This window comes from Schistocerca americana, chromosome 6 (assembly GCF_021461395.2).
Source record: "Schistocerca americana isolate TAMUIC-IGC-003095 chromosome 6, iqSchAmer2.1, whole genome shotgun sequence".
Taxonomy (NCBI): Eukaryota; Metazoa; Arthropoda; class Insecta; order Orthoptera; family Acrididae; genus Schistocerca; species Schistocerca americana.
In genome coordinates, this window is record NC_060124.1 from 203,884,833 (window position 1) to 203,908,988 (window position 24,156).

The window sequence follows — 24,156 nt, forward strand, 5'->3', positions numbered from 1 at the left end:
CGAGCTGACAGGTGTGAATACTACCAAAACATCAGTTTAAGTCATTGTTGCGAAATATTGACACAACGTAGGTTGACCTTGGGGAAGATCAGTTTGGGTTATGTAGAAAAAACTTATCCTTGAAGATAGGTTGAAGAAGGGTAAACCTACATTTACAGCATTTTTAGATTCAAAGACAGCTTTTGACATTGTTTACTGGAACACACTCTTTGAAATTTTGGTGTTAGTAGGGGTAAAATACAAGGACTTAAGTGATAGTTACAACTTTTACTGGTACAAGACTGCATTTATAAGAAGCAAAGAATATAAAAGGGAAGCCATAGTTGAGTAGGGGGCAAGACACAGTTGTAGCGTTTCCCCAATGTTATTCAATCTGTACACTAAGTGAAGTGTGAAGGAAACCAAGGAGAAATCTAGAAAGGAAATTAATGTTCAGGAAGATGAAATAAAATTTTTTTAGGCCTACTGATGACACTGTAATTCTATCAGAGACATTTAAGACTTGGAAGAGGAGCTGAAGGGTAATGTATAGTGTCTCGAGAAGAGATAAGATGAACATTGACAAAAGTAAAACAAAGGGTACTCAGATTAAATTAGGTGATGCTGAGGGAATTAGATTAGGAAATGAGACCCTAAAAATAGTAGATGAGTTTTGTTATTTGGGAGCAAAATAAATGATGATGGCTGAAGTAGGGAAGATATAAAATGCAGACTGACAACAGCAAAAAAAACCATTTCTGAAAAAGAAGAATTTGCTAACATCTAATATAAATTTAAGTGTTAGAAAGTCTTTCCTGTAGGTATTTGTCTGGAATGTAGCCTTGTATGGAAATGAGACGAGCATGAAAGGCACTTAAAACCAGAAGAGAATTTAAGATTTTGAAATGTGGTGCTACAGAAGAATGCTGAAGATCAAATGGGTAAACTGAATACCAGATGAGGAGGTACTGAATCAAATTAGGAAAAAAAGAAATTTCTGGCACAACTGACTAAAAGAAGGGATCGGTTGACTGGACAAATCATGAGGAATCAATTACTCGTCAACTTGGTAAAGGAAGGAAATGTGATGGGTAAAAACTGTCGAAGGAGACATTTGACTGAGTACAGTAACCAGGTTAAAGTGGATGTAGTCTGTGTTAGTTATGCTGAGATGAAGAGACTAGATGGAGAGTCTAACGTTCTGACGACTTAAAGTGTGAGTGTGGGTTATATTGATTTATTTCCCCAAACCAAATTCCACTTCTTTACGAGGTGACTTACTTGGAATTTTGCAGCCCCCATTCTTTACAGGATAGTCGGCTGCTGGAAAATCTCTTGACTTCTTCTCCGTTGAATAGAGCTAGGTACAGGAACTTTTAAGCCCCTTTCTACTTATAAAATGAGTAGACATACAAACTTTCCTTTTTGTTGGTTAACGATGTATATGACTTCCATGCACAACATAATTCACACTTTCAACATACATACGCAACTTTCTGTAAGTACCTCGTACCGTTGAACATCAGAAACAAAATGAGTTGCAATTAAAAGAAAGTTGGCTTGACAACCATCACTTCCTTAAAATGAATCAGAAAATATGTCTTGCCTCTACCAAGGCTGAGTCAAGAGTATTTTTCCAACCGTTCTTGTTTCACATAACAATAGTCAATGACACCATAAGCACAGAGCGGCATAAGAACTCCGTGGTTATCCCATAAACACTCACTAACACATCTATGAACTGCCTGACATGTACTTGTCGGTGACGTTCAACCGCCATATCTACTTTCTTCCCGCAACTGATTTTAAACCTGCACACACAAACATGTGACACGCAATAGATATGATTTTACCATACCACACTCGTATCTAGAATATTGTGTGTTTGAGACTGTAGAAGGCTGAGTGGTTCTAGAATTTACACAGAAATTTTCGAATCACTACATATCCCCCCCCCCCCCCCCCTTCAGATCGAACATGTGATATTTTATACATAAGCATTATGCAAGTAATATCACTCATAACATTTCATACCTTAACAGTATACATTTTTTAAGTATATTTATATACATATCTCTCCTTTCCATAACAATTCTCTGTCCTCTCTGGAACAATCTTTTGCTTATTGTTTCTCTATTCTTTTCTTACTTTACTTTGTTATTAAGAAATGAGCATTTACTCATGGTTTTAGTCGACATTACCAATGTTTAGGAATTGTGAGGACTCTTTCTTTTCTTTATTTCCTTTTTCAATTGAAAACTTCAGGTGTTTATGACACACGAGTAATCTATTTTCTATTCTTATCTTTTTGTACTACCTTTTTCCTAGTATGTACTATTTTCATTAGTTGTAGCTTGGAGGAACTGTGGGCGAAGTGTGTTATTTTGACACTCATTTACTTACACAAAACAAAATAATGCTAGTCGTTCATAGAATTTACACTTTCCAGAATAATTCCTATAAAATTTGTGACTTTTGTCACGATACTGTCCCGTTCTCCTTGCTTGTGGGTTGACCTTATGAGACCACTTCCATTCTGGTAGGTATGCCCCATCTTAAAACATACCTATTTTTTAGGCCACAGATCATCCCATCTCCAAGTAGGTACGTCTGCCCTTTATACTTAGTGAATGCTGGGTACGCCCCCTTATTCTTTCTGAGTAGGCCTCACAGTTCATTACCCTAATATACATTTCTATGTATGCCATAATTAAGTATTTTCTGGTAAAGATTTAAATCTATTTTAAACTTTGCATTCATTCTTTAATATATCATTCACTCCCTATAGTCCTCCTCTACTTATTAACTTCTATACTTTCAATAGATATTATGTCTATATACACTACTTACATCCCCATATCCTTCAATTCATCAGAATTTTTATTGCACTGATGTTGCTCACGCCTTTTTCTTAAATATCCATTACTCATTACTATTTTATAGTTGTTTGATATGTATGGGCACCTCTTCTTATGTATATTCGATGTAGAACCATCATAACTCCCCATATATATGCACATAATTCCCTATGTACACACCTTTTCCCCTACAACACTTGTCGGTTCTCACATTGTGACAGGCTTTGTCTTATATAATTTAATGTTTGCGTAGAAGTGTATATTTGTGTATATGTGGATGTGCGTTCGTGTAGTCTGGTTCTTCGGCCTTCTTATCTAAAGATAAGATGTAGGTTATTAGTAACCACAGAAATAAGGAAGGACTTCGGCGATAGAAGTTTATGAATATGGAAAGAGGGAAAAATCAAACAATGGAAAATCCAGGATGGAATGTAACATATCAAACCTACTAACCACCAGCAATACCTCCACTTCAACAGCTGCCAGAAGTCCCTTCTGTACAGCCTAGCCACATGTGGTCGTCGCATCTGCAGTGACGAGCAGTCCCTCTCTAAATATACCGAGGGCCTCACTGAAGCCTTCACTGACCATAATTATCCTCGCAACCTTGTACAAAAATAAATCTACCGTGCCTTATCTTTCCAGTCTCCCACCACCTCCCAAAGTCCCACAGTCCGGCCACAGAGGAGCATTCCCCTCGTAACTCAGTACCATCCGGGACTAGAGCAACTGAATTACATTCTCCGCCAGGGTTCTGACTACCTCTCATTGTGCCCTGAAATGAGAAATGTCCTACCCACTATCCTTCCCACCCCTCCTACCGTGGTATTCCGCCGTCCACCGAACCTACACAATATACTTGTCTATCCTTACACAACCCCTGCTCCCAATCCCTTACCTCATGGCTCATACCCCTGTAATAGACATAGATGCAAGACCTGTCCCATATAACCTCCTACCAGCACCTACTCCAGTCCAGTCACTAACATTACCTATAACATCAAAGGCAGGGCTACCTGTGAAACCAGTCATGTGATTTACAAGCTAAGCTGCAACCACTGTGCTGCATTCTATGTAGGCATGACAGCCAACAAGCTGTCTGTCCACATGAACGGCCACCGACAAACTGTGGCCAAAAAACAAGTGGACCACCCTGTAGCTGAACACGCTGCCAAACATGATACCCCTCATCTCAATGACTGCTTCACAGCCTGCGCTATATGGATCCTTCCCACCAACACCAGTGTTTCTGAATTGCGCAGGTGGGAACTTTCCCTGCAATACATCCTATGTTCCCACAACCCTCCTGGCCTCAACCTTCGTTAGTCACTGTCCTCACCCATCCAGCCCCCTCCCTGTTCCCATTCCAGCACTACACAGCCGTAATTTCACCGCCACACCCAATCTTTTAATTTATTTTATTTTTATTTCTCTCCTTTCTGCTACTTAGACGCTCCCCCCTCCGCACCTTCTCTCCTACCCTCCGTCTAAGCTGCAACACTTCACTGTCCGCCACTCCCACCATACTATTCCTCCCTGTAACTGGGTTTTCTCTTTTGATGCTAGTCAATTGTCAGGATGAGCATTACTGCAAAGGGCATTTGATTCTAAAGCATTATGACAGGGTGAAAAACACTATATAAATTACTTTTTCTCTCTTAACAACATGTGGGCAGGGTGGGTTCTTCCTTGGCTCGGGTATGGGGTAAAATGAAACAGCATTTTTACATAAGATAACTTTTATTGAAAGTTTTGTACAACGGTTTCCTTACTGGGTTGTTCTGGCTGGGAGAGCGGCAGCTGTGTTGTCTGCGAAGCCTTCTGCTGCGGCAGCAGTGGCGTCTGATTACGCCTGGGGGTGTGTATCTTGTGTTGCTGTCTCGCCCAGTTGACTGGAGACACGCATCACAGGGTGGCCCGTTTAATTATTGAGAGCGAAGTCGTGAATCGGATGGTGATACCTTGGATATGGCGTCCCAGTGTTTCTCTCCTCTATGTGGCAGCGGCTGTCCGTGTTGTGCATCGGCCAGCGGAGCGGTGCGGCGGGGGAAGACCAGTGTCCTGGACTCGAACAACGGACTCCAGCTTGCCAGTCTTCGACTGTTAGATCTTCATCCCAGCTCACAGGTAACTGCTGATGTGAGACCGCCTCCTTCCCGTCCTCACGAGTCACCCGGCTACGTAAAAATCAGTCTTCAAATACCTTCTAACTTCTGTCTTCTGGCGGCGAGGCTGCTGCTTGCTATTCCATTACAGCGGCGGACTTGGTGCTTCTGTGTACGATGCAGTCCCTTCCTGCATGACATGTCTTCAGCACCGAAACTGAACTGAAGACTACTCTTGTTGGGCCCACTGCGTCTCGCGTATTTATTCACTTCAGTTGACTGGAGGTGAACGACTTCACGGTCATTGCCTCTTCTGTCACGTTGAAAAGCTTCTCGAAGAATCTTCTTAACGTCGGTCATTGGCGCTTGGAATGTAGGTGAGGGCCTTTGATCACATGTGACAACTGAGAAACACGTGAGCCTGTCGGGCGATGTCCTGACAGCTGAGTCGACAGCTTCCGCTTATATGGGGAGGGCGATGGCTTCTCCTGAACGCGCTGACTTCATGGTCATTGGCTCTTCTGTCACTGCTGCTCTGCCCGCTGTTTGCCAGTGTGTAATTCTTCAAAACTAAACTCAGTTTTTCATTTATTTTCTAATTTCTACTTCACTTCACATTGATTTCACTAATTTATTTACCTATCTTAAGCACCACTCAACATCCCCCTCCCCACCCCAGCCTCCTCCTTACCCCCACCCAGTCACAACTACCATCATGCATGATGCTGCTGATCGCAGTGTAGTTTCAGCTCTCTGAGACTACAGATGTGTGTGCAAGTTGTGCTTGTGCGAGTGGTGTGTATGTGTGACCACTGCTGACAAAGGCCTTAATGGCCGAAAGCTATGATTGTGTGAATCTTTTTATTGTGCTTATTGCGGCTCAGATCTCCGCTATATATTGAAAGAGGGAAAAGATAGACAGGTCCTCAAGATGAGAAGTAAGAAAGGAAAAAATAAATGTGATTGCTAGGACCGAAGAAGAGAAAGAAGATAGCCCCAAAGACAGGAAACCCTTCCCACCCCCCTTCCCCACGATCCCTTGCTCTCAGGTACTTGAGTGAGACACCGGAGGTGGTTTGGTGTTAAATCGTCTCCTACAGAACGGACTTATCCCACCTTCACCCTTTGAGGTACCCAAATGAAATCCTAGCAACCCTATGGAAATCGCAAATGGAGAAGAATCAGGCACACTTGTTTGTGAGGGTTGTTTGAAAGGTGGGATGTGTGTTTTGTGTTAGTCATGATTTATCTGTTCTCGTAAATCAAGCTTCTAGCTACAATACCCACCCCTTTCAAAATTTATACAAACCCTCCCATCTACACCACATCTCATAAAAGGTAGAAAATACTCTATACAAAACAGAAAAGCCATACACTTCAGTATAACAATTGTTCAGTTAGTTACATCACATTACATTTTCCACAAATACTCTATTCAATTTATTTTGTCTAGACATCACTTTTTTTCTTCTGTTATTCTCATAAGTCGGTCTCTATTTTATGGTCATATCCAGTTTTTTAAGTAATAAGATTACAGCATAGTTCTAGATTTTAAAGGAATTTGGTGCAGAAAACTATTTGGAAGAAACACTGAAAACAACTCGGGATCCGACGGTCATTACTCTTCCCGTTAACTCAGAATGTTAACGTCCCTGGGAGATAGATGACCCCATCCGAGTCCCATGGATCTGATATTAACTTTTCTTGCGCACTGGTAGACCAGTAATTTTCTTTAAATTTTTCTGAAAGTCTTCCCAAGAGGAAAAATTCTCAATATTTACTATACCTCATTCTGAGGCTTCCCCTAGAAGGTAACCCACAGCAAATTCGATCTTCTTAGAATCTTCCCAATTTTTTGATAATGCTTGGTTAAACCTATTTAAGAAATGGGTCAGAAGTACATCTCTGTCCAGCTTAAATTTAGGGAATCGTCTAGATAGCCCTGAATTAACTCCCCATTGCAAATCATTCACTCCTTCACTAGTTAATACCACATTAGGTGAAGTTACCTTTTTTCTACTTTGTCTTAAATAAGCTTAAATTCTCTCCACATGTCTTCTATATTCTTCCTAGCATCAGTGAGTTCAGAAGAAGGAATAGGCGATACACTCCTGGATGTTATTCTTGTGGTAACTTTTCAATCTATAATTTCCCCAAATTGTTCCTCCAAACTAATTGCATTTATATCAGAGTTAGCTATTTTCTCTTTGAAATTCCTTCCTACATAGTCGACCCGTGTACTGACACCTGTAATTTGCGATTGAATGATTGGCATTAACTCAGTCTGCTTATTTACACTCTCTTGCAAAGTATACAACCCATGTCTTACATCATTATACTTAATACTGTACACATTTTCAAAAGATCCTAACTTTTCAATAAGTTCTGATTTTACATTATTACATTTGTTCTCAATGTTAAGTTCTAATCTTTTTGGCAAATCCTGAAAGGTATCATTCTGTTTCTGACTAAGGTTGGTAAACATATGATTTATATGAGTAGTCAAAGAGTTTGTCAACTCATTTTTTAGATCTATTTTTAAATTCTCTACTGTAGTACTTATAGCATCAAACCCAGTCTTCTCAGCGCTCATGCCTTCACACAGATTATTAAATTCTTCGCTTTGAGAGTCGAACTTGGCACTTAACAAACCCAAATTTGTCGTTTGAATATTTAGAGTTTCCCTCTGAGCATTTAAAGCTTCGCTCTGGGTATTTAATTGCGAATCTGATGAGTTTAACTTAAGACTTTGAGCATTTCATTGAGAATTTACCAACCCTGGAGTTGCACTCTGAGCTTTGATTAATTGTATCAACTCAGCCCAGTCAGACACTTCTTTTCTAACTTTCATGGCCATAGCCAGTTCTAGAGTGTCCCCAACTTGTATATTCTCCATACTTTTATACACTTTAGCCCTAGTAAGCATTTAAAACCAACTTTAAATATGATAATGAGACAATAAAACTTCACTTGACATTATCTTGTACCACTTCATTCTAAAGTAATGAAGTTTTGTTTCACACTCACCTGGTGTAGATTTCTCGTAGCATAAGCGAGCGGATGTAGAGGGCAGGTCAGCACCGGTAAACAGCAGCTGGTGCTGGCAGCGTCGGATGTAGGTCGGTTTCCACGTCTGCGTCCCCGCAATGTGTGTGAGAGCTGTGTACTCCCCGGACTGGATATTCTTGGTTGAAGTGTTCTATATGCATACTACTTCTTAAACAAATACGTTGAAATCTTCTTTACTATTTTTATCATTGTGAGTTTTTCATTTCGTCACAGTCTTTCCCTACAAATTTTGCTCCATTGGATACTTCAACATATTCCAATTTCTTGATTATGTTTGGTTGCTATGGCAACACACAACAACTTCTTTTCTCATTTTTGACTTAAAATTCCTGTTTTCTCTGGCCTTTCACACAGGTCGCCACATTCTAACATTTTGTGACGTCTTAAAGTGTGAAAGTAGACATATAAACTTTCCTTTTTGTCAGTTAATGATGTATTTGACTTTCATGCACAATGTAATTCACACTTTCAACATAAATATGCAACTTTCTTCAAGTACCTCATACCGTCGAACATTACAAACAAAATGAGTTACAGTTAAAAGAAAGTTGGCTTGACTACCATAACTTTCTTAAAATGAATCAGAAAATACATCTTGCCTCTACCAAGGCTGAGTCAAGAGTCTACAAGAGTACTTTTTCAACTGTTCTTGTTTCACATAACAATAGTCAATGACACCATAAGCACACAGCGGCATAAAAACTTCATGGTTCTTCCATACACACTTACTAACACATCTATGGATTGCCCGACAGGTACTTGTCAGTGATGTTCGACCGCTGTGTCTACTTTCTTCCCGCGACTGATTTTAAACCTGCACACACAAACATGTGACACACCATAGGTAGGATTTCACCATCCCACACCAGTATCTAGAATATCATGTGTTTGAGATGGTAGAAGGCTGAGTGGTTCTAGAATTTACACAGAAATTCTCGAATCACTGCAAGAGCGTCATCAACACAGTCTTCAGACTGAAGACACCAACAACATTTTACTTGCAGGTCTTTGAGGTGTATGGCTTTCAGTTTGTAGTTCAGAAGTTTTGTTATTAAAAAGTTTCCAGTACACTGTGAGGACATGATAAAGTTGCTGTAACTGAGATTTTAAATACTGACATTAAGACACAGCTGTTTTTGTAAATGTAAATATTCTTATGTTCCATCATGCCCAGTGTTCTTATGTTCCACGCCCAAAATAAATTTGAATTCTGATTCACAAAAAAAAAAAGGGCTGTCGTGGAGTTACATTTCAACAGACTGAATGTCATTTGCATTTTAACTGTCTAAGCTAAAACAGCTTACATACTGTGATACAGGGATGGTAGTTATCACTGAAAACAACCATTTTTGGCTATATTGTTTTTTTCAGTAGCAGTTTAAGCTGAGTGCGAAAGCTGCTCAAAATAATCAGTTACTTAAAGAACCAATTTTCAGTTTTTTTATTCCTTTTATTCTCTATAATACCCATACAAATCAAACAAAAACTGAAAAATTTTGAATCCCTCAGTTTCAAGATACATAAAATCAAAATACTAAATTAAATAGGAAAACAAAAGAAAACTTAGTCTGTCCACCATTCAATGCTTTTCACAAACATAAGTGGGTGAATACTACAAAAAGTCCTACTGTTGATTTTAATGTTTTGAAAATCTGCTCAAAAACTACCTTGTAGTCCAGCATCATACCACTATTTGGGCATGAGAATACAAAAAGATGAAAACTCAGGTTGAAGAACTCTATTTTCTTGTTAATTTGTTCGTTTTCAAGGGCTACAAGCAAGTAGAGGTATGTTACATACACACATGCAATAAATCAGCTACTTTCAATTTTCACTGCAAACCATGAATGAATTGTTAAGTTATAAGTATTCTCCTTATTTGATATCACAGGTTTGTTGTGGCTCCACTCATTCTTAATATTTTAAACGAACTGGTGTATTGTAATTAATTGGTACTACACTTCATAAAATACTTACAGACTTGGAATGGCACCATTCTGTAATACAACTAATGTCTGATGACGACAGCATGAAACTACCATATAGGCCGGGTGGAGCAAGTCACACACTGCATGTACACGCACACCATTCAGCAGACCACACACATGGTACCAGGTTCACTATTCACAATTAATAAAATATATGTCTTGGTCAGATGGATTTTCCATTAAAACCTGATGTTCGAACCTCATGTGCGGGGGACATTTTCAAGAGTGATCATAGCTTCTTTGAATGTCCAATAAAATACATATGATTATACCTGTTAAAGCTGGCTATCACTAAAAGTGTTGTACTGTGTATAGAAAAGGATTACTTAGTAAATGTAGCAATTCCCAAAAGAGTTTTGTCTGCGAATGGAAGCCAATTTGTTAGTATGTACTTTAAGGGATTGTTGCAGAAATGTAAATATCAAGCAGGTAATGATTTCTAAAGGTTATCTCCGCAAAGTGTGAGAGTTCAGGCAGCTCCGAGGAATATAACGATGGGTGGACCTAGTACTTGAATTTGGGGTTTTATTAAATGAGATGCCTCCTATTAGTACAGGGTAAGTGCTTATCGATATTATACAGAAAGAACTGCTAGGAGAACTACTATCATCCTTATTGGAATTGCCTGGGGAACAAAGAGCCTAAGTGAATGTAAATCCAGCGATAGCAGAAAATAAATTGATTATAGATGCATAATGAAGTAACACGGATATAGTTTTAAGGTAGAGGATAAAGTAATGGTACAAACGATTGAACAAAGTTCCAAAGTATGTAGAGAAGTTTCTTCCTCTTTTTAAAGGGCTATGGGAGGTGTTAGACATGCCCTACATCAAAGCTGTAGTGCTATGAGACACAATAAATAGAATAGTCAAAGGACTGTAAAGTGTATTGCAAATATGTACGTATTACAATTAGCAAATTAATGCTTGCCTTAAAGAGACCTATAGGCTAAGGTAACTGCCTGGCAACATTATAGTGCTACTGATATGGGAAAAAAATGGGGGGGGAGGGGAGGAAAACCAACCATTTAAGTTCAGTTGACTCTATATGTAACCAACTAAGAAAAAGGATTTGAATAGTTACAGTGGAATATCTGTTATACAAATATTATAAAACAATCCATATTAGTTGAAGTCAAATCAAATGAGTAAAACTTATCTTGTAAAACCAACCTTAAAACCACAAGCATAGCAAGCCACTAGGACTTACATCAGTCTGTGAAGGAGGCTGACAATAGTATATTTCAGTCGGTATATAAATATCACTTGTTACAATTGTGCATTGCATTTGTGACAGAAAACACTTCACAGGATTTTAATACTTTAACTGAGTTATTACCAACTTCATGCGAGCTTTTTGGTTTAAGGGAGTTAATCATATTCCTTTTTTTTTTCTCAGAGCATGGGGTAATGGTAATGTGCCTGCATTTATTAGGCACTGCTTCTTGCATGTATTCTATTGCTTTTTCATTTCAAGTGTCCATGCCAATCTCCCGAGCTTCTTCAAGGAAATGATTATTAAATACAATGGCTATCTGGCTCTTATCATTTATTTTTGGCTGTTTTCTTTAATAACAAAGTCCTCAACCGTCTTTCTTGGTTTCTCTTTTACCTACTGTCAAAACAGATTTTGTTTTACTATCCGCACTATCAATTTCAGGCATTATGAATAGATTTTTTGATTTTTTAAAATCACTTTCGTTAATGTAGTACAGCATTTCTTGTAATATGAAATCAATCATATTTCTCTGTATGTTCTAGGCATTTCAAGCTATTTCCTTTTTCTTGCATGTGGTACTTTTTTTCATTTTGTAATCCAGCCCTTTTCTTTTGTCTTATTAATACTGTTCTTTACTGTTTTCTTGGGATCACAACTATTGAAGAATGATAGAAATGGGGCATTCTCTTTAGTGCATGATGATGATGATGATGATGATGATGATGTACAAATCTTGTCAAATACAGAATAGGGTATAAATATCTTGATGACATTAATCTTACAGAAATACAACCAATACAATATGCCTACATAATTAAAAGTATAATGGAAGATTTGTTTCATGAAGCATACTGTTGGTATAGCACATAGGTTAATGTTAATTCTATTAATTTTACTTTTTATTTATTTATTTGTTCGTATAAATATTTTTAGTTACATATATCATACACATGGTATCGGAAAGAGAAATTTTCACCTGAATTAGCATGTTACAAATATATGTCATTTAAGTTTTTATAATAAACTGGATCCATATGATGAGCAGACACAAATTTGAGAACATACTGTACATTTAAAACTTTTTCTATAACTAAAGATATGAATCGCATGTTTTCATGCATGAGGTACTGAGACATAGAATTAAAACAGTTTGCAGTAGTAACGAAAGTTCTGGCACAATGTTAATACTACAGAGGAGTAAAGGAGAGCACTCACCGAATAGCAGAAGCACTGAGTCATCAGCAAGCACACACAAAAGAGAAAGAAAACTTGCTAGCTTTTGGAATAAACCTTTTGTTGATGCAGACAACAAAACACACACACACACACACACACACACACACACACACACACACACACACAGAGAGAGAGAGAGAGAGAGAGAGAGAGAGAGAGAGAGAGAGAGAGAGAGAGACACTTGCACACCTGTGCCCCTACATTGTGCCAGCTAGAAACACAATGCCCTGGGATAACATTTTGGCGGGTGGTCTAGGGTAGGGTAGGGTGGGTGACAGGTAGGAGGGCTGTGGGCCTCAGTCTCCATTAACCCAATGTCCCCACACTCTCTGCTCAACAGTTCCCTTCCTCTGTCCTATCACTCCCTTCCAACCCACAGCCCCCATTCATATTCATGAAAATCTTAAGTAGAGCTCTCATATCACATCCCTAAATTCAAAATTAGCAATAATGAACTATATAGTAACAATTCTTTGCAACAATATTGTTGCAGAAGAAGCCGAGTAGCACAGGCACTGTGGTGTACTGGTTATGATACTAGACTTTTGCATGGAAGGTCGTGAGTTCAAAACTCACCTGAACTGTTAAATTTTAATTTCTCTTTTCAGTCCAAGTAAATTCTAGATGTATCCACAAATATCACGAATCATTGTACTGGAATGTTCTGTAACTTTATATATATTGTATGGTTTCCGGCCAGAGGCAGTTCGCTCCACACTCTTGTATGTGCAAGTGCTGAATAAACCTTCGTTAAGTGAAGTTAGTCTTCATCATTCATCTAATTACACCTTCTTCTATGTGACTTTATTCTGGTGGAGGCGCTGGGTATTGGAACTTGTAATAGTGCACAATATCGACGACACAGTGGCTCCCGTCAGGCCATGACAGAAACGCCGTTTGCATGGCGAGAAATCCGAGTTTGAGCCATATTCAACAGATCGCAATCTATCGGAGACAGAAGAAGAAGAGACCTTATGATGACAGCAACTGTGTGCCACTTCCAGGTTCTCTGGTGATGATGGCCAAGATCCAAACAAGTGGCTGAAGGTATATGAGCATATAGCCAAATTTAACAAATAGGATGACACCACGTATTTGGCTAACATATTTTTCTATGGAGGGCACTGCCAAGCAACGGTATGAGAAGAACGAGGAGAAGTGCACAAGCTGGGAAGTATCCCAGGTGCAACTGCGCAAGTATTTCGGTGACACACAACGACAGAAATGCAAGGCTGAAGATAAACTAAAGCGCAGGGCACAGCATCCAGGAGAAACTACAGCATCCTACATTCAAGACGTCTTGGATCTGTGTAAAATAGTGGATCCTAGAATGAAGGAGGAAGATAAGGTTGCACATCTCATGAATGGTGTTGCTGAGGACATGTATCAAGCCCTACTCCTGAAGTAGGTTTCGACAGCAGATGACTTCACAAAATGGTGCCAGTATATCGAGACAATGCATCAAAAAAGAATTACAAGCAAGAAGTTTGAATGGCTTCCAAACATCGTATTGATGTCTGTGATGGAGGATGGAACTGATTTCACAAGTGTTCTTCGTCATATAGTGAAAGAGGAAGTTCAGAAGGCACTTGGATTGCACGACGAGCAAAAAACCAAGACGCTTCAAGAGGTCATAATGGAGGAAGTGAAACAGACATTGAACCCAATCTCTCGGCCTTCATTTCCCTTTAAAACGGTGAAAAATTCGAGACCCAGGCGAAGTTACGTTCCTATAATGCCGCATAAAAAACCTGTTTGGGGACCAAGGAAGACTGACGTCTGGAGGACCCAGGGCAACCAACCAGTATATTTCCACTGTGGACAACCGGGACTTGTGGTGCGCTATTGTTGAGAAAGGTGGCGGATATTTGATGACGCCCACGCCAGAAGACAGCAGACCGATCTTAGCCAATGCCAACTCCGGGACGACAAAGATGAACAAGAAGATGTGGGTGCAGGACGACATAGGTCACCATCGGCGCAAGCTAGCTGCTGGAGAGGATGCTCACCAAAACATGCCGATCAAGGTCTCCATCGCCATTTAGAAGCTCCAGCCGATCACCTAGCCACCGCAACCTGGAAAACTTGGAGGTGAGGCCACCAAAGAGCCTCCTTCATTCTAGGATCCACTATTTTACACAGATCCAAGACGTCTTGAATGTAGGATGCCGTCGATCACTACAAAAATGACAGGAAACTACATTGATATCCTCATGGATGGCTGACCAGCCCAAGCTCTTGGGAACTCTGGAGCACCATATTCAGTCATTTCACAGAAGTACCGTCACCAGTTGCAGAAAACCGTATTCATCGACAACAAAACATCTCTGCTGAAGGTGGCTAATGGGAAATATGTAAAATCTATGGGAATATGTGTCATTCGAGTGGGTATAAGTGTCCATACACAACCCTTAGACTTAATCATCTTACAAGAGAGTATTCATGACATCATTCTCGGATGGGACTTTTTGAAAGCTTCTCAAGCAATTATAGATTGTGGTCGCTCGAAGATTATGCTAGATGAGATGAGATACTGTGGACAGGAAGATGCGCATCCGAGTGTGTGGAGACTGTTTGCTGGATGAAGTGATCACTCCTGCAGTCAGCGCTAGAAAGGTAACTGTCATGTGTCATGCCATGCATCAACCCACAGAACATGAAGTGGAATGTAAGAGAAGCATACCACTGAAGAATAACTTGGTCATCCCAGCCTCTGTCGTCTCGTTTTAAGAACGGATTCGATGAATTGTGGATAGTTAACTGTCGCCGAGAACCGCAGATCCTTCCAAGGCGCACGTGCGTAGCAAACGCTGAGCCGTTAACTGCCAAACAGCTGAACACCATAGAAACCTCCCATGCCGAGTCGGTGGGTGAAATTGGCACAACCAATACAAGACAAGATCTTCTAGCTCGACTATCACCAGATCTCACTAAGAAACAACAGAAGAAGCCACTTGCCATTCTTCAAGAGTTCTCTGAATGCTTCAATCCAAAGGTGAAGAGCAAATTAGATAAATCGACGGTGAAGCACTGGATTAGCACTGGAGACCATCAACCAATAAGCCAGAGAGCATACCGTGTGTCAGCAACGGAACATCGAATAATTCATGACGAGGTAGAGAAAATGATGAAGAATGACATTATTCAGCCTTTGCAGAGCCCATGGTCATCACGAGTTGTTCTCGTCAGGAAGAACGATGGCGGTTGGTCCTTTTGTGTTGATGACAAGAAGCTTAATAAGATAACTAAAATGGACATTTACCCCCTTCCACGAATTGACGATACACTAGACTGTCTGAATGGGGATAAGTTTTCTCTCAACCATGGACATGTACTCAGGATACTGGCAAATCAAAGTAGATGAGGCTGATCGTGAGAAAACTGCAGTCATCACCCCTGAGGGCCTGTATGAGTTTAAGGTAATGCCATTTGGTTTGTGTAATGCACAGCAACTTTTGAACGGATGATGGATAATCTTCTATGTCACCTAAAGTGGACGATGTGTCTTTGTTATTTAGATGACATTATAGTGGTCTCAGAGACATTTGATAAACATGTAAAAAGACTGAGGGCCATTCCTAAGTGTCTCCAACAAGGCAGACTGAAACTTAATCCAAGAAAGTGTCTCTTTGGAGCAAAAGAAATCAAAATACCTGGACACCTTCTGTCAAATGAAAGTGTGCAGCCAGACCCAGAAATGGTGAGATCTATAATGGAATTTCCTGTTCCTAAAAGTATTAGAGATATGAGAAGCTTCCTCAGATTATATTCTTATTACCGTCGTTTTATCAAAGACTTTTGTATCAAAGCCAAGCCACTCCAAGAGTTGTTAAAAGGCGATGCTAAATTTATCTGGGGTGGTGCTCAACAAGATTCTTTCGATGTGCTGCGAAAAGCTCTGACAACCGACCCTGCATTTGGTCTGTATGATGAGAGAGCACCTACGGAACTACACACAGATGCCAGTGGGTACGGGATCGATGCTGTTCTGGTGCAAATTTCGGATGGAAAAGAGAAGGTTATAGCCTATGCTTCTAGGACACTTACAAAAGCCGAGAGAAACTAACTACAGAAAGAGAAGGTCTTGTTGTGATCTGGGCCATGAGCAAATTTCAACAGTATCTCTATGGAAGGCCATTCACAGTTGTTACAAACCATCATTCACTTTGTTGGTTGACAGGTCTTCAGGATCCAACAGGACGATTCGCCAGGTGGGCACTACGTCTTCAAGAGTTTGACATTACCATAGTGTACAAAGTGGAAGAAAACACCAAGATGCCGACTGTCTCTCAAGAAATCCTGTGTGCAAGATCATCAAGACTTTGATGAAGATAGCGACTGTTTCACTGCACTCCAGGATCTCTCTGCTGAGCAGAAGAAGGATGCCAAGATATCTCAAATCATGCTTGCTTTAAATTAGTCAGAGGATGTGAAAAGACAATTGAAGGTAGTTAGGCCTAATGGATTACTTTGCAAGGCAAACTTTGATACTTTTGGAAAGAGGTGGCTACCAGTGATTCCTAAACACATGCGCTTAGATGTTCTACACAAATTCGATGACACACCTGAGGCTGGACACTTAGGATTTATTAAGACATACGATAGGATTCGCAAGAGATTTTTCTGGCCAGGTTTATTTAGGAGTGTCCGTCACTGTGTGTCTCACTGTCGAGAGTGCCAGAGGAGAAAGGCGGCTCCTCAGAAACCACCTGTCCGACTCATACCAAGTCCACCAGCCAAAATGCCTTTCCAGCGGGTTGGGATTGACCTCCTCGGATGATTTACGTGTGCTAGTGGCAATAGATGGATTATTGTTTGCACTGATTATCTGACACGCTATGCCATAACAAAAGCTGCGAAAACAGCCGAAGCATTCGAGGTAGCCAAATTCATCGTGGAAGACACTGTACTAAAACACGGTGCCCCAAGGTCGTTAATTACGGATCGAGGGAAAGTTTTTCAATCGAATTTTGTGACAGAGATAAACCGTCAGTGCAAAATTACTCATCATATGACGACTGCCTACCATCCGCAAACTAACGGGCTTACTGAGTGCCTTAATAAGACCTTGGCCAATATGCTATCAATGTTCATCGATGTTGATCAGAGCAACTGGGATGAGGTGCTACGTTTTGTGATGTTTGCCTACAACACTGCCAAACAAGACACCACAGGATTTATGCTATTTTCCTGGTGCTTGGGTGTAGGCGACTACGACGATGGACACTGTGTTTCCATTACATCCTGATAACGTGGACGACGACTACATCGGCCATGTGTTAACCAGAGCTGAGGAAGCTCGGCAGTTAGCTCGACTCCACACGCTGCAGGCTCAAGAAACAGATCACCGAAGGTATGATGCGAGCCACCGCCCTGTTGTCTACCAGCTGACCTTGTCTGGATCTTCACTTCTGTTCGGAAGGTTGGTCTCCCTGAGAAGCTCCTCAGGCGCTACTTTGGACCTTATAAGGTTGTAAAACGGTTGTCTGATGTTACTTATGAAGTTGAAGATTTCGGCCCCGACACAAGGCGACGAAAGATCAGTAATACGGTCTACATCCTTCAAACGAAGCCCTATAAGGATCCTGCAACCTAGGGTGAATTCGAAGCTCCAGCGACAGGCAACGAGCGGAAAGGTGGGCGAAGAGCATAGCGGCAAAGGAAGTTCAAATAAGATCACCACCAGGGCGAACATCAGTCATCGGGAGTAGGAGTATGCAGGACCAATGACTCGTTTCTGGACTATGAGGACATAACACCGAGACACTGTTCTCTTAAGGAGGGAGCAATCCTGCAGAAAAAGCTGAGTAGCACAGGCACTGTGGTGTAGTGGTTATGATACTAGACTGTTGCATGGAGGGTCGTGAGTTCAAAACTCACTTGAACTGTAAAATTATAATTTCTAAATCCAGTTCAAACTGCTTGTTTCTTATAATTGCTTTTTGATTCCTGAAAACTGTTTTGGTCTAGTGTACATTTCCCTAACAAATGACACCATATCTCAGTAATGAACGTACAAGAGCAAAGTAGTGTACAGCCCTGATGATGCAAATAACATGTTATTGCTAATTCTGAATTTAGGGATGTGATATGAGAGCTCTACTTAAGATTTTCATTAATATGAATCCCAAGAAATTTAGTTTCTGTAACAGCGCTAATGTTTTGGTTATCCATACACATTACTGTAGAGGTGCACTTTTACTTTGATCTGTACGGAAATTCATTGATATTGCTTTCTGGGGATTTACAATTAGCCAGTTTCTGATAAACCACTTGGACACGTATTTTATAGATGGAGCACGATTTTCTTAGTTATTCCCTCTGATCAATAGGCCCGTGTCATTAGCAAACAGTATTGGCTCTGAAATCTTAATGTGTAATGCAAAATTATTTATGTATACCAAAAACAGAATTGGACCAAAAATTGGGGCCATTAGGATATGAGGATGTGATACATATGGTTCCGAAAGGTCTACCTGGATTTCATTTCCTTCTATGTACGGTACTTTATTTCTGTTACTTGAAAGGGATATTCCAGATACTAACAATCCACTCATTTCACATGCCTCTTACACTATATTGTTGCTTTCTCAAGAGTAAAGAATGATCAGTTATACCCAGCACTTTTATTAGGTCTAAAGATAGCCCTGAGGCTGCCCATAACTTTACTGTTGTCGAGTTGGATACAGTGCCACTCTGATCATCACTGAGTGGCTGTTTTTGCACATACAATATTGCAGATGGTATGAAAATAGACACTGGTGTCATCAAGAAATGAAAAAAAAGATACTTCTCAATGCAACTTATGATGGAGGCACAACAATTTATGTCAATATCGTTTTGCCTAAGAATGTAGTCAGTTGGGAAATGACACTTGTTCAATCATTTTAGGAAATCCTGGTGGTACTGACACAGGTCTAGAATTAGTCGTACACTACTGATCACTAGTACTACACTTCCTGTGTTTAGCTGTTTTCAAAAGACATCGCTTGATAAAGATGAATTTCAGATATCCGTCAAATGAGTATATGTATAACTGGTGTTTTTATAATATAATGTGGGATGTCAACACCAGCTACACTTTTGTTACTATTGGGGTATCTGTACACACATAAAACTATAATTCTTTCTTTTTTTCCCACGAACTCAAAAGATGACTGTAAAATCTCTTTCATATCTAATTTGCATAATCTTCGTTTTCTATTACATAAGTACAATTCCTCAATGGTTTGATTCTGTTCTACAAAAATAGGTTGCACAGTAAAGAGCTAATATTTTTAAGTGACGGAAATATTTTGTGGCTAATGTTTACAATATGGTTAAACTAAAGCATCCTCCATTCAATGCTGATAATTCATACATTCTTCTGTGTTACAAACCTGTTTCTTACAATGCTTTCTATGCGTTTTTACTATACTCTATTTTGATGTTTGTTTTATTTTTTTGGCGAAAGCAATAATGATAGGTTGGTTCGGTGGATGCAGTGTATACTTCTAGCAAATTTTCCCAATAATAATAATTTCGATTTACCTTCTTATTACAAAATAGCTGACAAGGAAAATTAATCCTCAATAGCTCAATAAAGCTCAATACGTTCACACACGCTAATCACTGACATAATCATAATGTAAATGTTAAAAAAAAATGCAATTTATAATCTCTAATATCAATCACATATCCAACAATTCTCGCTAGTTTCTCCTTAAGTTAACGGTGTGCTCTGCCTTAAGCGCAGAATATATGCTGTAGATGTCGGTACATACAAGTAATACTTAACACTAGTGTTATCGAAGAACACTATTTCTCAATTAATCTTACAAATACGCCATTTACTTCCTTTTCAGTCAGCTGACCTACATAACGTTTTCGCTTACATTTCAACTGCGATCGTATATTTTCTTACAGTCTAGGTTAATAGCGTTTGAATTTAAAGTTGGCGCTTCCTGATATTCTAGTCGTAGTCGAACACAAAAATTTCAAGGGTATCAAATATGGCGTGATGGCATGTGGGTATTTTAATATTGAATTTTAATGTATCTGTGTGGAAGAAGTGATTAGCTTTCGTAAAATGTAGTCTTTTTTTTACCTTCGACAACAGTGTTTGCGACACAGTGAATGAAACAGCAACAAATGTGACACCATAGACGATTCAATGAAGCAACTAGCCTCACATCAGGGTAGTGCGTGAAATGTTCTTCGATATGGCCGTGAAATTATATTTAACTGACGCGAGAGTAGGATGCCGAAACAAAAGAATATTGGTTACTGCTGCACGTAGTAACCGTCTTCGTGCAAAATGTTGAATATTACAACTGAGAAAAACGCATAGCAGATTATGAAGTCACTATTAAACACTTGAAATGAAAGTTTTGAGTTATCTGAATACGTAGTCCCTTATATTTGCCCTCAGCTGTGAAAACGAAATGCATTTTTCTGTTCTAAGTAAATTACCACGTGCAACATTTTGTAGCGGCTCTCATAAAATGAAATAAAACGGTGATACTATTTCGATACCGCAATGGAAAATTCAGATAAATTCGGTATTGTAATGGAAAAACCAAAGACAGAGCCTCCTAATAACGATACCTTAAATTACGATTCAGATTTGTCCCCACATTGTCACACTGTCGTCTCAGAGCTGCTAGATTTAACAAAATGTGATAGGTTAGATGGTTCTGGTGTATGTGATACGCGAACAGATTCTTCAGCAAATTGGTCACCTCCAGAAAGCATTTTGCGTCAGGTTCGTTTCCTTGTTTTGCCGTAGATTTGCTGTTTGCGTAATGAAACCTTTTAGAATATGGCAATGACTGATATATTCCTCATTTTTTTTCAGGCATTAATGTCATTTGCCACAGCAGAGGAGAAAACTATGCCGTGTTATGAACACGGAAAAGACGACTTAAAAGACACAGATGAAATATTTCATGTGGAGGATCTTAAAATATTTCCCCCTAATTTTTTTAATGATAATATGGTGGCAAAGGCGCATCAGCTTGATTCTCAGCAATTTACATTCTTCCCATCAGAAACCAACCCTTTGCTTCCTGATACACTTTCTGGCGTTTCCCAAGTGTGTTCTCTGAACAACAGTACATTTGTTGCAGCTCCACCTTTTGTGCCATCATCGTCAGTTGCTAGTCTTTCAGACTCAAGTCAGTTATCATTTGTCACTTCAATTGCTCAGCATACTGCTCCAACACAAAATACATCACACTTTTCCGTAACCTCTTCGTCCTTGTCCAACAAATGTGATGGATCCTTGTGTGATATGGCACTGCCATCTGCAAACACCTTTGTACCCAAGCAGGACACATTTCCATCATCAAAAGACGTTACTATGGATGCTGCTTTCTCAGCAGTGCCAAAGACTGAGAACAACCTAACCATTGATGACTCTGTTCCATTACCCTTATTGTCAAATTTGAAATCAAGTTTATCACAAGATATTCCAGAAAATCATCCCAATCCTTCAAATCTTGACAGGGATGTTCTGACAACAGCTTTGTCTTCCTCTGCTGCCTTTGATTCTGTCAGTGATGATGAAGATGTACCTAAATTCCTTGATTCTGGAGTATCTGATGTGTGTGAGACTGAAAATGGTATAAAGATTGACATAAAATCAGATGATTCATCTGATTTTAGCCACAATTCATTGATGCCATTACCAGATACCAGGCACAAAAATTCTATCAGTCAAAGCACACTGTTGCCTATGTCAAGTAACATAATCTTGAACAAAAATGAGCATTCCACAACATCTGTTGAACAGATTATTTCAATTCCTAACACGGTATGTGGCAGTGAATTGAACATTCCACTTTCAGTTCCTGTCTCCTCTGACACAGTACACGTATGTAATTCAGTAATTAGTGGAGAATCTGGACAAGTAACTTCTGTAAGAGATCCTCGCTTAGGACAAACACCATCTTGGCAAAACCATGGAATATCTATGGCTACATTAAGTTCAGCTCGTGACAGAATGCTTACAGAATGCTCAGTGTTTGGACCAAATACAGCTGCCACAAATATTTCTGGCATCAATGTTACAGCTATGATGCAAGCTACAGGTGCTGTTCAATTGTCAGACACATCTGCACAGTCACTTGATATTTCTGCACAGTCCTCACAGTCTTCCGCACCTGATCAAGTTACATCTGTAGTCACCAGTTTCTCAGCTTTGGACTCGTCTTATGCTGTGCAGTCTCCTGCAGAAATTCTATCTCAGCTGTCTAGAGCTGGTGCTTTCCCTGCGATGACAAGTAGTCAGGTGTCGTCTGTGCTGTCAGCTCTGAATTCAGAATTTAATCATGATTCTGAAACTGATACTGGTCCACAAGATGAGCTTAGTAATGAACAGGTATGTAGCTTAATTGTGTCATTTTATTTTGTACGAAACATAGTTTACTGTGAATCTGTCTGTTTTAACTAAATTAAGGCCTGTACTTATTATTTGTCTTTGTACCATTTTATGTAATGATATTAGATGCATGCAGTTCTAGGCACATGTAAGAGAAGAAGAATGTATATTATCATGACTTCTGTCCACACACACACACACACACACACACACACACACACACACACACACACACAGATTTATTACTGGAGGGCAGCGTGGAGGGTAAAAATCGTAGAGAGAGACCTAGAGATGAATACACTAAGCAGATTCAGAAGGATGTAGGCTGCAGTAGGAACTGGGAGATGAAGAAGCTTGCACAGGATAGAGTAGCATGGAGAGCTGTATCAAACCAGTCTCAGGACTGAAGACCATAACAACAACAACCACCGCATGATGCATGGTGGTGTGCAAAACCCGAGTTTATCCTGAGTGGTCAATTGAAGCCACGTTTTGGAAAGCATTTATAAAGTAATCATCTGTGTAATTTGACAGGTCTTTTTTTACCACTATTGATATCCTTAGCATTTGTAAGAGTAATTTTCTGTTCTTCATGTATCTTCCCTGTTACACTTTTTATAATATCCTGCATAGATTTTAATAATTTCCTGCTCATTTTGCATGTTCCCTGTTTCACTTTTTACAATATCCTGCACAGATTTTGATTTGTTGCTCGACATTCTTATTATGTGTCATTTCTAAGCAGCCTTGCCTTTGTAGTTGCCTGTCAATATATTTTAGTTTAAGTCCTTACATATTCTATAAACTAGGGATCTGTGGGTCTTTTCGTTTGAGAACTGAGCATTTTCAAAGTCCAGCCAGAAATCTTAATGCCTGACATAATCCAGGAAATAGATATAGGGATCTGACATGAATGGACTCTGGTCAGAGAGGATCAGGTGATCATAGCAGGTGGAACAGAAAACAGCCTGGCTAAAGGTAGAAATTACAGATTGACGGAGGTGCTGAGTCACAGATAAGCACAACAAAAAGTTTCTCAAAATTATAGCTTTCATCAGCCATTAAGGCAACAAGGACACACACACACACACACACACACACACACACACACACACACACACACGCACGTGCAAACGCAACTCACACACACGACTGCAGTCTGAGGCAACTGAAACCACACTCATAATATTGTTACATTCCATCCTGGATTGTCCATTGTTTAATTACAGCATTAGGGGTGACCTGGATGAAATAGGAATAGCAACTTCCCACACAAGTGTAAGTTTTGTAGAGATCCTACGGTGCTATGAACATCCATGGGTTAAGAGGACTGTGAGCCATGT

General features: G+C 39.7%; 1 protein-coding gene across 1 annotated transcript in view; it reads left to right on the plus strand.

The window, feature by feature from the left end:
• Positions 1–20,469: 20,469 nt before the first annotated feature.
• The window catches only part of LOC124619205, a 106,302-nt gene continuing 102,615 nt past the window's right edge, over positions 20,470–24,156 (plus strand). Inside the window, exons 1-2 of the mRNA XM_047145424.1 lie at positions 20,470–21,196; positions 21,290–22,813. Of these exons, the coding sequence (XP_047001380.1) occupies positions 20,972–21,196; positions 21,290–22,813 (1,749 nt within the window). The 5' untranslated portion in view covers positions 20,470–20,971. The remainder of the gene's footprint in view (positions 21,197–21,289; positions 22,814–24,156) is intronic.